At 42.4% G+C, this 16,637-nt stretch overlaps 1 protein-coding gene and 1 long non-coding RNA gene across 2 annotated transcripts in view; one reads left to right on the top strand and one right to left on the bottom strand.

Moving 5' to 3' along the window:
* Positions 1-16,637, top strand: part of TNFRSF11A (TNF receptor superfamily member 11a) — a 134,686-nt gene that overhangs the window by 93,425 nt on the left and 24,624 nt on the right. Inside the window, exons 4-6 of the mRNA XM_068236760.1 lie at positions 3,622-3,765; positions 7,532-7,625; positions 10,104-10,204. Coding sequence (XP_068092861.1) covers positions 3,622-3,765; positions 7,532-7,625; positions 10,104-10,204 — 339 coding nt within the window. The remainder of the gene's footprint in view (positions 1-3,621; positions 3,766-7,531; positions 7,626-10,103; positions 10,205-16,637) is intronic.
* LOC137518645 (uncharacterized) lies at positions 7,650-13,968 on the bottom strand. Its single transcript, XR_011020865.1, has 2 exons — positions 13,711-13,968; positions 7,650-8,520 (listed from the first exon to the last, which is right to left on the bottom strand). It is a non-coding gene; the product is annotated as an uncharacterized lncRNA (long non-coding RNA).

The raw sequence follows: 16,637 nt of genomic DNA on the forward strand, positions 1-16,637 counted from the left end.
GAGCAGTGCCTGTGGGTATGCTTTTAAACATACCCACAACTAATTAATTATATCCTCACACCTACCAGCATGATGTTTGTAATTATACCCCCCTGGGTTCCTTGTATTTCATTGCATTGTGCTGAATGGAGCTGCCGACACTGGGGAAAGTGTCCTGTGTAATGCAATGCTGAATAAGGAATCCAAGATGGTGGCCGCGATTTCAATCGCGAAAAATAGTGAAAACTAAAAGGCGTAGGATGGCGGTTTATATATCATTGGAAAGAGGAGAAAGAGAGCTTCAAAATGGTATGCATCTTTCCATAGTTACTGCACTGCTTGGAGTCCCTTTAACACACATTATTCAGAACCTGCTTTTGCAGGCTTTCAAAGTTGTTAAATGCTGGCAAACCAGTGTAGGGACCCTAAACGCTAGCCTTGAAGGCTTCCTTCCCATAAGCCTTCAGAAGCTAGCGTTTTAAACGCTGGCATTTAAACGTGGCGCTGAGCAAGAGCTCGGCAGACGTCTGTGTGAACCAGCCCTAAGTCCTGCCAGGTGATCTCTGTGCATAGAACTCTCAGTAAATGAACATTCCGTAGAGGGAGATATGGCTTGCTTGGCAGTTGTAAACAGACATTATTTCCCACAATGCAACGAGGTGACACAATGACCTGTCAGGACCATGGTCCTGGCATTACTCTGGGGGAGTGGTTTCAACACAATATAAGCCAATCCTGGGTTAAAATTCCTATATTGTCTAAATGAAATTTTAACACTTACATAGTACTTTTCTCCTTTCAAACGCAAAGCACTTGAGAGCTGTAGCCTTTAAGGGTGCACTCCATTAGTGTTAAGGAGTCTTGACCACTGCTTACTGAATAGGTACTAGCTCCAACCAGTATTTGAACCCTGGTCACCCATATCAAAGGTGGTGTATTTAACCAGTACACTATCCAGGCACTCCATAGTTGATATCCTCAATTTTAATAATTTATCCTTGAAACTGGTACGTCCTGTTTGTATAGTGGTCTGTGTTACAAGATGCTGTTAATATCAGGGCTGTGGAGTCGGAGTCGGGGCATTTTTGGGTGCCTGGAGTCGGAGTCAGGAAAAAATGCTCCGACTCCGACTCCTAATGAATTTAAACTGTAATTAAAATAGAAAATATGATAAAATGTTCTATTTCTCATATAATAGTCATCATAAATAATTTATACATACAGTAATAGCTGTGCTTAGTCCACAAAAATGAAATAAACCAATCAAAATTAGTTACTTGTGCTCCGTATTTTTAAAGTCAGATATACATATCTGATTGTGACTGTATATATGATGTTTACACAGGAATCTCTTATATATACTAAATAAAATCTATGCTGTAAGAATAAAGCCTGATGTGTAGCCGTGTCACTAATAGAGATGGTCAATGAGATGGAAATAATTCTGCGTTGATTCTGATTAATGCAAATGTACGCACTCTCTTTGCTCATGAAATCAAATAATTTGATATGTTGTTAAAATTTGGTTTGGTGACTACGAATTAAATGGTACCTGAGACAGATGAAAAGAAAAGTTTTATACATACCTAGGGCTTCTTCCAGCCCCCTTCAGGCTAATCAGTCCCTCGCTGTCAACCTCCACCACCAGGATCATCTGCTATGAGTCCCGGTAATTCAGCCACTCAGCGCAGTCCGGCCGCATGTCGCTTCCACAGCAAGGAGGATTCTGCACCTGTGCAATAGTGCTGCGCAGGTGTAGTACGCTCCCGGTGGCGGAGTGTGTGCATGCGCACTACGTCTGACTTGCTCAAGTACCTGGACTCATAGCAGAAAATCCAGGTGGCGGAGGAGGACAGCGAGGGACTGATTAGCCTGAAGGGGGCTGGAGGAAGCCCCAGGTATGTATAAAACTTTAATTTTATATGTCACAGGTTTACTTTGTTACACAGTAGTACTATACTCTACATATGCACTCCCCACAGAGCTGCAGGGAATCCACTGAGAATGTTGTGCACATTGAACACAGAGGTGTTGTCTATCACACATAAACCTGGTTCAGATTGTGCATGAAGAATGTGTAATAGAGGAACAATCTCCTTATTCCCCTGCAGAGTACCTGCACATCACTCTTACATGTACCCACAGTTACATTGCCTAGAGCCACAGTTACATTGCCTAGAGTACTCTTAGCAAGGACTAGTTTTAGTCTGTGACTAAAGGGAATAAATATGGCAGTCTCCATATCCTTCTCACTTCAGTTGTCTTTTAAAATTCCTAAGCATTAGCAGTTAAGAGACGAATTTCATGTTACATACTTTCAATCAACAAGATTATAATATACAAATTAGAGGAGTCGGAGTCGAGGAGTCGGAGTCGGAGTCGGTGGAATCCTAAACTGAGGAGTCGGAGTCGGTGGATTTTTGTACCGACTCCACAGCCCTGGTTAATATTATTATGTGTTTAATTACGCCATACCCGCTTAGTATCTGTATTGGTCTGTTTGTAATCCCTACAAGATGAACACAGCTCCATTTTTTTCCTCTTTAATTGGTCTGAACATTTCAAGAATTGTGTAAAAATCTCAGCTGCGATATCCAATTGTCCCTTTTTTAACATTAAACCTGTTAAAGGGAATCTGAGGTGAAAATAAACGTATGATATAATGATTTGTATGTGTAGTACAGCTAAGAAATAAACCATTAGCAGCAGAGATATGAGTTAAGAACTCCAGTTGTTATCTATGCAAAAGAGCCACTGATCTCTCCGATTTTCAAAGTCGCAGAGAGCTCTGACTTCTGAAGCTTATTATCTCAAGTGTCTGTTACTGTATTTTGTTTTTTTCTGCAGAGGAAAGTTCAAAGGTTCACTAGTCTGCTTTGTGAAAACATTTAGAATGCTGAGTGTAATCTCTAAACTGCAAATATTAGAGAATAATGCAATGTTATAAAAAAATAACTATATAATTGAAAATAAAAATATGAGAATATTTTCTTTGCTACTAATGTTCTAGTAATTATCCGTACTACACAACCAAATTATTATATCATAATTTTTTTCCGCTTCGGTGTCACTTTAAAGTCGAACCTAAACTGACTCTCCTGCTGATCTTGTGTCTCTCATACTTTCAGCCACAGCCTCTCAACAAGCATGCAGATCAGGTGCTCTGACTGAAGTCAGACTGGATTAGCTGCATGCTTGTTTCAGGTGTGCGATTCAGTGACTATTGCAGCCAAAGAGATCAGCAGGACTGCCAGGCAACTGGTATTGTTTAAAAGGAAACATCCACATCCCTCTCAGCTTAGGTTCCATTTAATGTTTGAGTGAGAGGCAGATATTACACATTCGTTGATCAACTAGGCTTCAATCCATTAAATTAAGGTGAATGTATATTAACTTTCAATGCAAGATAAAGGAGATGGAGATCCTATGCATGCTATTTTGTTGTTGAACAGATATTAAAATGACAGTAAACAATTCATGGTTAGCTAGGAGTTCTTTTCAAGATACATGAAATGTACATATTACATCAGTATAACTAACATGATGGTCAGCCTGTAATGTCGCCATCCTAGAATAAAGCCTGTATGAACAAAATATTCTTGTGTGACAGCCTCTATTCACATGCTTGTTCTTTTCTCACAGGAAAACTTTTGGAGAAGCTCTATGATGGGAACAGCACTTATCCCCGGAAATGTGTGTGCCGTGACGGGTATCACTTTGATACTGATATAGAAACATGTATAAAGAATTCAGTCTGTGGTCTTGGCTATGGTGTGCGGTCTTCAGGTAGATGTCTGTTTACTTTTCCATCCATATAATTCTAAAGCAGTCTTCATACATCAATACAATATGAATTGCAGAGCTACTATTCTTCTAATGTCCAAACGGATAAGTAAAGAGCAGGGATCATTAATGGGAAAGAAAGATGCTCTTCAGAGAACTGGATTTGAGTGGGTGTTAAAACCTTTAATCATGTAATAGACGATAGTAACTTCTTATTGTTTGATGCTCTTGAGGAACGACTGCCAAATATTGGAAAATGGTATACTTACATATTTGTAATTTTCCTTTCCTGGTGTTTCTCCATCGCAAAATACAAATGGGGCTTTGCTCATTAGTATGCTGCCATGGAGAAACACCAGGGAAATTGGCAAACTGTACACTTAACTATCGGTAATTTTCCTTTCCTGGTGTTTCTCCATGGCAGCATACTAATGGGCAAATTCCCACTAGTATGCTGCCATGGAGAACACCAGGACAAGTTATATTTACAAATACTTCCAATTAACCACTTGAGAACCCACCCTTTACCCCCCCTTAAGGACCAGCGCTGTTTGTTGGGATCTGTGCTGGGTGGGCTCTGCAGCCCCCAGCACAGATCAGCGGGCACGCAGAGCGATCAGATCGCCCCCCTTTTTTCCCCCCTATGGGGATGATGTGCAGGGGGGTCTGATCGCTCCGGTCTGCAGGCATGTTGCGGGGGGGGGGCACCTCAAAGCCCCTCTCCGCGGCGAAATTCCCCCCCCCTCCCTCTCCTACCTGTCATGCCCAGTGATCCGGGCTGCACAGGACGCTATCCGTCCTGTGCAGCCAGTGACAGGACGTCCCCTGTCACATGGCGGCGATCCCCGGCCGCTGATTGGCCGGGGATCGCCGATCTGCCTTACGGCGCTGCTGCGCTGCAGCGCCGTACAATGTAAACTAAGCGGATTATTTCCGCTTGTGTTTACATTTAGATCAATCAAAGAGAAAGAGGGTTGCCGGCACTACAATATCTGTAACCGTATCACTGGGATTGAGGAAGGAGAGATGCTCTAAAGGCCACCTTGTTATTGTGATGCATACTGCGTGCTCATGACAGATGAATCAAATACATACATTGGATCAGCATCAATAGAAAAAACGGTTGAGTCAGGCACTGCAGTGATTGCTGTTTTAATGGTGTTTCAGATTGAAGTAAATCACCATAGTTGTATCAAAAATTGTGACATTTAAAAGGTAGGTGCAAAACATCATCATCATTGGAAATTTCATCAAGTATAAAAATCTTGTGCATTCAAACAGTTGCAAGAGGAGGATGTCCTACCATGTCAAAAGGTGGCGGTGGTGGGTGCAGGGCAAAAACGGTAGCCTAACGGCCGTTTCGCACGGCGGTGCTTCTTCCGAGGCTGATCCACAATTGCTGCAGCGCCGTACAATGTAAACAAAGCGGATTATTTCCGCTTGTGTTTACATTTAGCCTGCGAGCCGCCGTCGGCGGCCCGCAGGCTATTCACGGAGCCCCCCGCCGTGAATTGACAGGAAGCAGCCGCTCGTGCGAGCGGCTGCTTCCTGATTAATTAGCCTGCAGCCGGCGACGCAGAACTGCGTCGCTGGTCCTGCAGCTGCCACTTTGCCAACGCACGGTATAAGCGTGCGGTCGGCAAGTGGTTAAAGAGAACCCGAGGTGTGTTTAATGAATGTTATCTGCACACAGAGGCTGGATCTGCCTATACAGCCCAGCCTCTGTTGCTATCCCAAACCCCCCTAAGGTCCCCCTGCACTCTGCAATCCCTCATAAATCACAGCCATGCTGTGAGGCTGTGTTTTACATCTGTAGTGTCAGTCTCAGCTGCTCCCCCGCCTCCTACATAGCTCCGGTCCCTGCCCCCGTCCCTTCCCTCCAATCAGCAGGGCGGGAAGGGATGCAGGCGGGGACTGGAGTTCTGCAGGAGGCAGGGAGAGCAGCAGACTGACACTATAGAGATAAACACAGCCAGCTCTGACAAGCTGTTTGTCAGCAGCGTGGCTGTGATTTATGAGGGATTGCAGAGTGCAGGGGGAGCTTAGGAGAGTTTGGGATAGCAACAGAGGCTGGGCTGTATAGGCAGATCCAGCCTCTGTATGCAGATAATATTCTTCAAACTCACCTCGGGTTCCCTTTAAGGCATTGTGTATTGGTGCAATTTGTTTCTCAAGGAATATTGCTATCCTTTCACTCAGTGATCGGTGTCCTTCATACTCATGGTTTGTTTTGAAGAATGGGAGGAGGATATGTGAGAAACTTTCTGCTCTGTAGTAATATAAAAAACAGGCTATGAAAAAACAGGTGCTTTATAATGGGAAGTTGACTGGAAAGTGTGGCCTTATGGGCCTTTGTGTTAGGCTGAGTGTGCACTACAGCCTAAATTGGTCCATTTTGTGGAACAGGGTCTCAGAATTCTGCTCTCTTAAAGGGACTGGAGCATCTGCGCCAGCAGCACCAAAATAACAGAGGTGCTGACTTGAGCCTTCCATATTGCCCAATCCTTGTCACTGAGATTTTGTAGTCTTGGTTTAGTTAATCTTGATGCTAGGTAATTCTGGACCTCTATCTTAGTTGAGTGTATAGCAGGTTTAGTGGTTTCACTTTGTTTTGAAACCTTAGATAGAGTTAATGTGAGAATAAATTTGGGGTTGGCTAGAGTTACACTTTTTTTAGCTTTTGTACTGGGGTGGTGGTTAAAGGGAACCTAAACTGAGAGGGATATGGATGTTTCCTGTTAAACAATACCAGTTGTCTGGCAGTCCTACTGATCTCTTTGGCTGGAGTAGTGGCTGAATCACACACCTGAAACAAGCACGCAGCTAATGCAGTCTGACTTCAGTCAGAGCACCTGATCTGCATTCTTGTTCAGGGACTGTGGCTGAAAGTATTAGAGACATCGGATCAGCAGGAGAGTCAGGCGACTGGTATTATTTTAAAAGAAAAAATCCATATCCTTAGTTTAGGTTCCCTTTAAAGAGAACCCGAGGTGGGTTTGAAGAATATTATCTGCATACAGAGGCTGGATCTGCCTATACAGCCCAGCCTCTGTTGCTATCCCAAACCCCCCTAAGGTCCCCCTGCACTCTGCAATCCCTCATAAATTACAGCCACGCTGCTGACAAACAGCTTGTCAGAGCTGGCTGTGTTTATCTCTATAGTGTCAGTCTGCTGCTCTCCCCGCCTCCTGCAGAACTCCAGTCCCCGCCTGCATCCCTTCCCTCCCTGCTGATTGGAGGGAAGGGACGGGGGCAGGGACCGGAGCTATGCAGGAGGCGGGGGAGCAGCTGAGACTGACACTTCAGATGTAAACACAGCCTCACAGCACGGCTGTGATTTATGAGGGATTGCAGAGTGCAGGGGGACCTTAGTGGGGTTTGGGATAGCAACAAAGGGTGGGCTGTATAGGCAGATCCAGCCTCTGTATGCAGATAACATTCTTTAAACACACCTCGGGTTCTCTTTAAGCTTTTAGTCTAAGTGTTAGGATACAGTGGGGAAGGACATTTTAATTGTCAACTACTTTGGACATTTGTGGTCCTCACTGCCTCCCTTTTGGTTGACATTGACAGCTGCAGGACCAAAATAAAGTTGACCTGTCATCGGTAAGAAAACTTGTATTGCCTTTCAGGGCTCTGGCTAAATCAGGCTAAATTGGCTTTCTTTAATTATTTATATCCAAAGCATTATAGGCTATATATGATATGTTTCATTAGTTGCATCATTTACCATATCTGCATATGACAAACTGCTGTTTTTTTCCCATAGCTCAACAGAATAAAGATACTGAATGTGCACCATGCCAAAAAGGATATTTTTCTAATACTTCTTCCTTAACAGAGCAGTGTCATCTTTGGACTAAGTAAGTCACAAATTTTACAGTATATACCATTTTTACACTGGTTTAATCTATATAATTACAATTAAGTAATGCTATAAAATGCCAAAAGTGCAATGTAATTCACTTTCAATCAGTTTAGCACACACAAGTTCAGCTTATGTTACCATACCAGCTACCCATAGACCATAGAAAGAAAAAAAGAAAAGAACAACCAATGTGTAATTATTTCTCAGATATGAAACTATTTGTTCCCCAAACTGTCTCTAACTACGCTATCTAAGCTACACTGACTAGCTAAACTAATCTAATCTCTGCTGCCCTACCAGCTAAGTTACACTACACCACATACTACACTACACGAACACAACACTGTACTGCAATAACACTACGCTGTAGTAACACTAGACTAACACTAAACTAAATGCTCGTACCCACTACGCAATTTTTCGGACAATTTTTCTGGCGACCAGTAATAGAAAGATGAATGATCGCGTCTGCGATCTCGCAATGTGGGTACAGACGCGCAATTACACGAATGAGCAACGCGCGGCGATAATGACAGTCATGGAGGATCGGATTTTTAAGATCCCCGATGACTCTTGTGGAAAGAACTGCAATCACTTGAACTCTCTTTCACACCTGTTTTGCCATTGGCTTATACCCAACTCCAGAAAGATAGATCAAGGAGCGGTTGTGGAACGTTGCTGGGATCCAGCTTCCTGGGTTGCAAGGTAAGTATTCAGCTTAACACTTCCGTACTGCACCTGATCCTGCCACCGATCTCTTCTCCCTCTTTGCTCTGGTCCTGTGGATGCCGACATGCTCCTCTTCTGATCTTCTCATCCCGGAGTTGTCTATATGGGGACACAGTGGCCCCCTGCCGCTATACCTCTCTGGGTCCTCAGCCAGGGTCGCTCTGGGGAAGAAAAAGTGCATCTTATATCCTGAAAAATACGGTACATATAAAGAGGTTAAGCACCAATGGTACTCACAAATGTGGGTTATAAATTACAAATACATGGCAGCTCTATCCATATTCGGTTGTCTCCAGTCCAGAAGGAATCACTGGAATGTGATTGCCATCTGATAAAGTTTTCTTATATAAAGTATTGTCCTGGTTATCCGGAAATCAATTAACCAGCAGTTTCAACCAACCAGCACAAATCACCGCCAGTACTCACAGTGATGAAGGACAACTTCTTAGGGCTCTTTCACATCAGAGCTCTTTTCCTGCGTTTTGATGCAAAGTCAAAACTGTGCGTTAACCAAGGTAAAATAAAAAGTCCATAGACTTTTATTTTATCTTTCACATCCGATGCTGCATTTTGGTTTGTTGCGGTTCAACGCACTCGGGAGCTTTTAATTGCCTGGAGACGGTGTTTTCCCGTTGGGTGAATTATAACTTCCACCACTAATCAGTGATGCTCAAATCCGGATCCGGGAGACACCTGAATAGTTGCGGGGTGGGCGGGGGGTCAAGCTTACCTGTCTGACATCTTCTTCGTCCATCCCTGGCGCCTCCCACGATGCGTTCCACGCGGCGGTCACGTGACTACAAACACTTCCTCCTTCCAGGTTGAAGGAGGAAGTGTTTGTAGTCACTTGATGCGCGTGGACCGCATCGTGGGAGGCGCCAGGGACGGATGAAGAAGACGTCAGACAGGTAAGCTTGATCCCCCGCCCACCCCGCACAGATTTACTGGGCGATATCCGTATAGCAACTATCCGGGTGTCTCCCGGATCCGGATTTGAGCATCACTACCACTAATCAGTGTTGCACTGCAACATCCCGACAACAGGTCGCAGGCTATTCAACGCTTGCAGAAGATCAGCTCCTGCACGCGTTTCCTAATGTGAAAGAAGCCTTAGGCTATTGACACCTAAGTTTAGCTTCTGTTATAACAATTACATTTTAAGGCAGGGGTGGGCAAACATTTTCCACTGCAGGCCGCATTCCTCTAGTGGCCTGCATGCCTCTTCTATCCTCGCTCCCTCCGTACCTCTATCGGCGGGCCGGATTCAGAACAACAACTGGCCTGATACTCATAGTTTGCTCAGCCCTAGTCTAAGGGATGCTTAGGTACCATATAGAGAAATATGTTTTGGAGAGATCGGCAATGCCCCATTCCAAAATGTACTATGAGTGTCAGCCCATCTCATCTATCTACAGTATATACCATAAAGAGCAATGGGAAAGAGAGTGAGTAGCATCCCTGCCATCCCCCCTCCCACAAAGCAGTGGGGAGCACTGTAGTGATGCTACTTCCAGATTCAAAGGGGCTTAGGGTACAGGAGAGGTACACCGTAATAAAAGCCTCAAGTGGAGGTATATATATATATATATATATATATATATATATATATATATAATTTAATTAAAGTATTTTTTTATATATCAAGAACAGGAGAGGAGGCATTTCGAGTGACCACAGTAACGGAAGTATTTACTATCTCTTAGTAACCTTCCCTGTTGTAACATCTGTCTTTGTGCTCTCACAGTTGTAGCAAACTTGGACTTGAAGAAGTTTCCCCTGGCACTGATAAATCAGACACTATTTGTGAACCGCAAACTATTTGTGAACCGATCTCCGCAAATTCCCGTAAGTGCATTTCATGTATCATTCAAATGACATTTTCCAAAACTTTGATCACTGAAAAAAGATATGGTGATTTTAAAAGAAATGCAGTGTTTTTATGATGTTGTTTTTATCTATTTATTAAATTTTTTGAGTCTTTGGGCTTTATTCACTAAGACAAATAGCGCGAGTGACCTGCTGTTACTCACGCTATTTAACCCTGCGCGTCTTAATGCACGGTATGCGCGCTATTGGCAGTATAGCGTGCATTATTACCTGTTGTCAGAGGGGCACTCGCTATGCCCAGCATGGCGAGCGCTTGTAGATTACGCTGGCTATTAGCCAGTAACAGGTGCTCCGATCATCCCGCCCTGGACACCTTCGGGTCCAGTAACTTTAAAGAAAGTGATCCCCGCACTTTGATTGGCCCAATAGGTTGCCTGTCATGTGACATGACTTGACAGGCAGTCTATTGGGCCAATCAGAGTGCCAGGATCACTTCCTTTAAAAGGGACTCCGAGCAGTGCAGAAACTATGGAAAGATGCATATCATTTTAAAGCTCTCTTTCTCCTCTTTCCAATGATATATAAACCACCGCCCTACGCCTTTTAATCTTCGCTATTTTTGCGATTGAAATTGCCGCGGCCGCGATTTCAATCACGAAAATAGAGAAAACTAAAAGGTGTATGGCGACGATTTAGGTGTCGCCAGAAAGAGGAGAAAGAGAGCTTTAAAATGATACCCATCTTTCCATAGTTACTTGTATTACACAGGGCGACTTTTTCCTAAAGTCAGCAGCTCCATTCTGCTGAATGGAGCTGCTGACACTGGGGAAAGTGTCGTCCTGTGTAATACAAGTAAGGGCCTGTACACACTGCTGCGCTTTTCAAATCGCATGCGATTTTTAATCGCAAGGTCTTTTGAAAAATAATGAAAATCATGAAGACCTGTACACACTGGTGCGATGCGCTTTTCCTATTCTCATGAAGGCTTGCGATTTTAAAAGCGCATGCGATATTAAAAGCGCAGCAGTGTGTACAGGCCCTAACTATGGAAAGATGGGTATCATTTTAAAGCTCTCTTTCTCCTCTTTCTGGCGACACCTAAATCGTCGCCATACGCCTTTTAGTTTTCTCTATTTTCGATTGAAGCCGCGGCAATTTCAATCGCGAAAATAGCGAAAACTAAAAGGCGCAGGGCGGCGGTTTATATATCATTGGAAAGAGGAGAAAGAGAGCTTCAAAATGATATGCATCTTTCCATAGTTTTTGCACTGCTCGAAGTCCCTTTAAAGGTACTAGACCCGAGGGGTCCAGGGCAGGATGATCAGAGAGCCCATTACTGGCTAATAGCCGGCGTGATCTACAAGCGCTCGCCATGCAGGGCATAGCAAGCACTACTCTGACAACAGGTAATAATGCACGCTATACTGCCAATAGCATGGGGTTAAATAGCGCAAGTAAAGGTGGCCACACACCATACAATTTTTTAAATATCAGTATAATTTAAGAATTGCAATCAATTTTTCTGTCTGATTGTAACATTTTAAAAATATGACCAATGTACCATACACTTATGTTCAATTTTTCCCCAGTTATGATAAAAATGATTGGAAACTCTGAGAAAATTGCTAGGGTGTGTATATTAATAAATTGACAATCTAACACACACCATACAATCGTTATAAAAATTGAAGAAAAAATTCCAGAATTCCGGATCAATAAAAATCAGAAAAAAACAGGAAATCCGAGCGGATTTTTCAGTCGAATGAGAAAAAGCTTTTGATTTTTTCAGGAGATCCGATCATATTTATCAAATTGCCGTAAAATTTGATCATTTTATTGTATCTTGTGTGGACACCTTAACAGCAGGTTACTTATCTTAGTGAATCCCTTTATGTCCACCTTCAGTTGGTGATGTTTTGTGAGCTGAAAAGAGTGTCACTTTATTGTGGCAGTGAATTAATTAAATCTTGGTGACAGGTAACTAGGCCATATTGTTCTCAAAGGAGGTATCTTTCCTTTGCTACAGTGCAGCAAAATTAGGCTTTTCTTTAACTTACAAAGTCTGCCAGCCAAACTAGCAGATGGAATTCCACATCACTATTCTTTCACTGCAAACATTACATTTAAAAAGGCTAACCTTAAAGCAAACCTGAAGCAAAAATAAACTTATGAGATAATGAATTGTATGTGTAGTATAGCTAAGAAACAGAACATTAGTAGCAAAGACATTAATGTCTCATATTGTTTTCCAGTCCAGGAAAAGTTAAGAAACTTCAGTTGTTATCTATGCAATAGAGCTTCTCTGAGGTCGAAGAAAGTCCTGTTTTCTGAAGCACTTAAACAACCAAGAGTGTGAGAGACAGGTTGAGATAAGGTTTTGTTTGCGGAAAGTTCAAAGGGTCATTAGCTCTACTCTGTTGTATAGTTTAAAATACAGAGTGTGGTTTGTAAACTGCAAATATGACATAATGATAGTAGTGTTATAAAAAAAAAGCTGTGTAGTTGAAAATAAAAATAAGAGACTAATTTCTTTGCAACTAATGTTCTATTCATTTTCTGTACTACACATACAATCCATTATCTCATAATTTTTTTTCGCTTCAGGTTTGTTTTAAAAAGCTCAGGAACTCTGGTAGTCTGCGATAGTAAATTACAGGGCAATGAGGCTGCAGTAAATGGCAATCTTTCAAACAGATTCTTAATGAATATTGTTGCGTATACACACCTTATGTATATAAAAAAGGCCAGTATGGATAAATAATAATGTTTTGGTGATTTGGGGTTTGATTCACAAAATCACAGTAATACTGCCGTTATCAGACAGCGCACAGCAGCAGTACCCTTATTTCCGAGGTACTTGAGTAGTGCAACTGTTGCTATGGTAACGCACATTAATAATGAGCGTTACTGTTAGTAACACATATTAATAGCTGTGCACTATCTGTACATAGCAGAATTACCATGATTTTGTGAATAAACCCCATGGCTTGATTAAATGTAAAAATAATGCATTTAGGGCTCTAAAGTATGAGGGCACTGCATCTATTATAAAGAAATATAAGGAATCTAATAAAAACTGTTAAAAAGGTCATTTATGATGTAGTGAATGCAAGGTTAGATCTTGGAAAAGCAATAGATGTAGTGGACTTGAACCTTACAAAGGCTTTTGAGACTAGATACAAATATGTGTATTTGGATAGAGAACTGTTTAAGGTATAGAAAGCAATGAATGGTGATATGGATCATACTCAAAATGGGAAACTGTTAGCAGTGGGGTCCTTCAAGGGTCAGTACTAGGTCCAATCTTTTTCATTTCATTTATTAATGACCCAGTAGATGGAATTAACAGTAATATCGCCATCTTCACAGCTGATACAGATTCTTGCTTTTTGCAAATTGATATCACCTGAATCTACAAAAAGGGTAGCAATGCTAAAACAAAATGATATGTACAGAAAAGAGCCAGTAGTGTGTAGAATTACAAAATAAGTAGAATAAAAAGGAAGGAAGAGATGAGTGCCCACAGATTTGAGTTACCCAAGAGGCCACCAAAGACAGGGCAAGTGAAGATAAAAATCTTGTCCTCGCTCGGTTCTGACTGAGAGGGATCCAACAAATATTCTGTTTCCAAAATAAAGGAGGGAAAAGATAAAAGTCTACTATAGCCTACAGTCCATAGTGTTTTGCTCAGCAATGTGGAGAAAATGCATCATAAGTTAATTCGGGTTATCTCCCCTTTGGACCAGGAAGACTGGGAGAAGACATTGAGGCCCCCAAACTAGTCTCTCTGTCCATCAGGGAGATCTAGTGCAACTTCATATTTTACACCAGGTATACATAAGCATTTTGCTAAATTAACTACTGTATTTTTCGGACTATTAGACGCACCCTTTTTCCGTGAAAAATGTGGCGTGGGGGGGGGGGGGGGGAGGGAGACAGTGCATCTTATAGTCTGAATAATAAACATTCAAACCCGCGCCAAGTCCTCCATCCCCCTGTGTACGTCTCCCTGTATCCTCCATCCCTCTGTGTCCAGTATCCCTTCTGTTCTCTTTGCCTGTGTCCTCCGATATCCCCACGTCCACGTTCCTATGTCTCGTCTTCTGTGTCCCCCAATGTACATATTCACATAAGGAAGAGAGGACTCAGGAGGACAAAGGACATGGGGGACAGGGGACACTGAAGGATAGAGGAGGACACACAAGAGGTACAAGGAGGGCACAAGGGGGACAGTAATTGGGAAGAGAAGGTCCAGAAGACGCCCCTGCACCTTGGATGCACCAGGCATATTATAATTTTGTTCCTCCTGTCCTAGGAGCCCCAAATCCCACAATTTTTTCATATATTTATGGACATGGCATCATCTTAGTGTATTTGAAACAAACTTTTTACGGTGCGGTGCAGATACAGTGTCCTATCACGAGATACCCTGTAAGGTACATTGTCAGTAATATAGATACACTCCCCCCCCCCCCTCCCCATGACAAATTACAGTCAGAGATGCTCTTCTCCATAGTAAAAAGACAGCGCTCCTCTTCAATAACAGCTTTCCATCATCTGTAAAAATCTAATAGACTGAACATAGTGCATTACTGATAGACTGGAATACGAGCATACGAGCATGCATTTCACCCCGAGTGTTTAGTGATTTAAATGTGCTTGACACTCTGTGAACAATTCACATGCTCCCCTGTACAATAGCAGCTCACCAAGTCTTAGCCACCTCACATCCAGGTGGGTCTAGCGTATTATTCAATGAAACCAATATCCAATCAAATTTCAATATTCCAACGTATAATAGACTTATTCCAAGATCTGATCAGGAGATGCACAGTTTTAATATTTATTCAGCTCGGAGCTCCATTATGGCTTTTTCAATGACGCTGTGTATTGATGAAGGGGACTGTGTTCCAAGAAATTAATTCTGTCTGCTGCTGCCGCTGCTGCTCCACCACATAGCCTGACTCCAACTCACTCTTTGCTTTGCTCTTCTGTGTTAGAAAAACTATATCAGCAAAGTGTCATTAAGATGGGTAATGTCACTAGCAAACATATTACCCAAGTTGATAGGAAAACACCAGTCAGGATTTGTCAAATGTCGTTCAGCTGTGGCAAATATAAGAAAAGTACTAATGGTTTTAGACTATGCCAAACTGTACCCCAAGACATCCTCGGAATATGCAGTGCTATTTTTAGATGCTGAAAAGGCATTTGACAATGTAAACTGGAACTGGTTAAGAGCAGTGCTAGAGCAGATGGGCTTTTCAAACTCTTTCATGTCATTAATCAAAGCTCTACAGTTAGCCCCCACGGCACAATTATATACCCCAGGCTTCTTATCCCCAAGAATAATGCTACAGAAAGGAACTAGACAGGGCTGCCCTTTATCTCCTCTTTTATTTAACATAGCTCTGGAGCCCATGGCCAAAATATTAGAATCTAGAATACAGGGTATTACAATTGGGTCATCCACAATTGTGCAGACAATGTTCGCAGATGACATACTACTATTCATGTCCAAACCACAGTCTCAATTGACAGAGGTATTCCAGATAATAGATGAGGTAGGAAATATAAGTGGATTTAAAGTTAACAGATCCAAAAGTGAACTACTCCTACTTAATCACAAACCAGATATAGCTAGGACCTTTGGAAACGCAGGAATCAAAATATCCAACAAAGTAAAATACCTTGGGATTCAAATATCTAGGACTCCCAGCTCGGTGTACGATCTAAACTATCCCCCACTGATCCACAAAATTATCCAACAACTCAAAAATTGGGAACAGCTACCTATAAATTTAATGGGAAGGACAGCCCTTGTGAAATCCATAACCTTTGGCAAGTTGCTATACCCCTTACCCCTTAACGTCTCGATGTTTGAGGAGTAATGGTATTGTCTAATACCATTACTCCTCAAACATCGAGATGTTAAAAAAATCGAAGCTGCTATATCCAGGTTCCTATGGGCGGGAAAAAAACACAGGATAGCCCTTCAAAATTAATGATGCCAAAAAATTGGGCAGGAGTAGGCCTACCCAACATCAGAAATTACAATCTGGCCTGCTTATTTAGACACGCCAGAGACTGGATATGTGGAAATTGTTCCTTTTCGAACACCGAGCTGGAAGAAGCATTCACAGAGCCATGGTCGCTACCAGCAATACTACATACCCCCTATCCCAAATTACCACAGAAGGTTAAATATAGCATAGTACTGAGGGATACATGGGCAGTGTGGAAAGAAATAAGAAAACGTTTTCGTTTACCTTATCAAATCTCCAAATACGCACCTCTTTGGGGACATCCGGGTTTCCAGGCTAGCATGTCTCACGAAGGATTCGGAATATGGGCGGACAAGGGTATCAGACAATTGGGACACCTCTTTAACCTAGCTGAAGGAAAATGGAAAACTTTTGGGGAACTAAGGTCAGAATTCAATTTACCTAAG

Source organism: Hyperolius riggenbachi, chromosome 5, assembly GCF_040937935.1.
Source record: "Hyperolius riggenbachi isolate aHypRig1 chromosome 5, aHypRig1.pri, whole genome shotgun sequence".
Taxonomy (NCBI): domain Eukaryota; kingdom Metazoa; phylum Chordata; class Amphibia; order Anura; family Hyperoliidae; genus Hyperolius; species Hyperolius riggenbachi.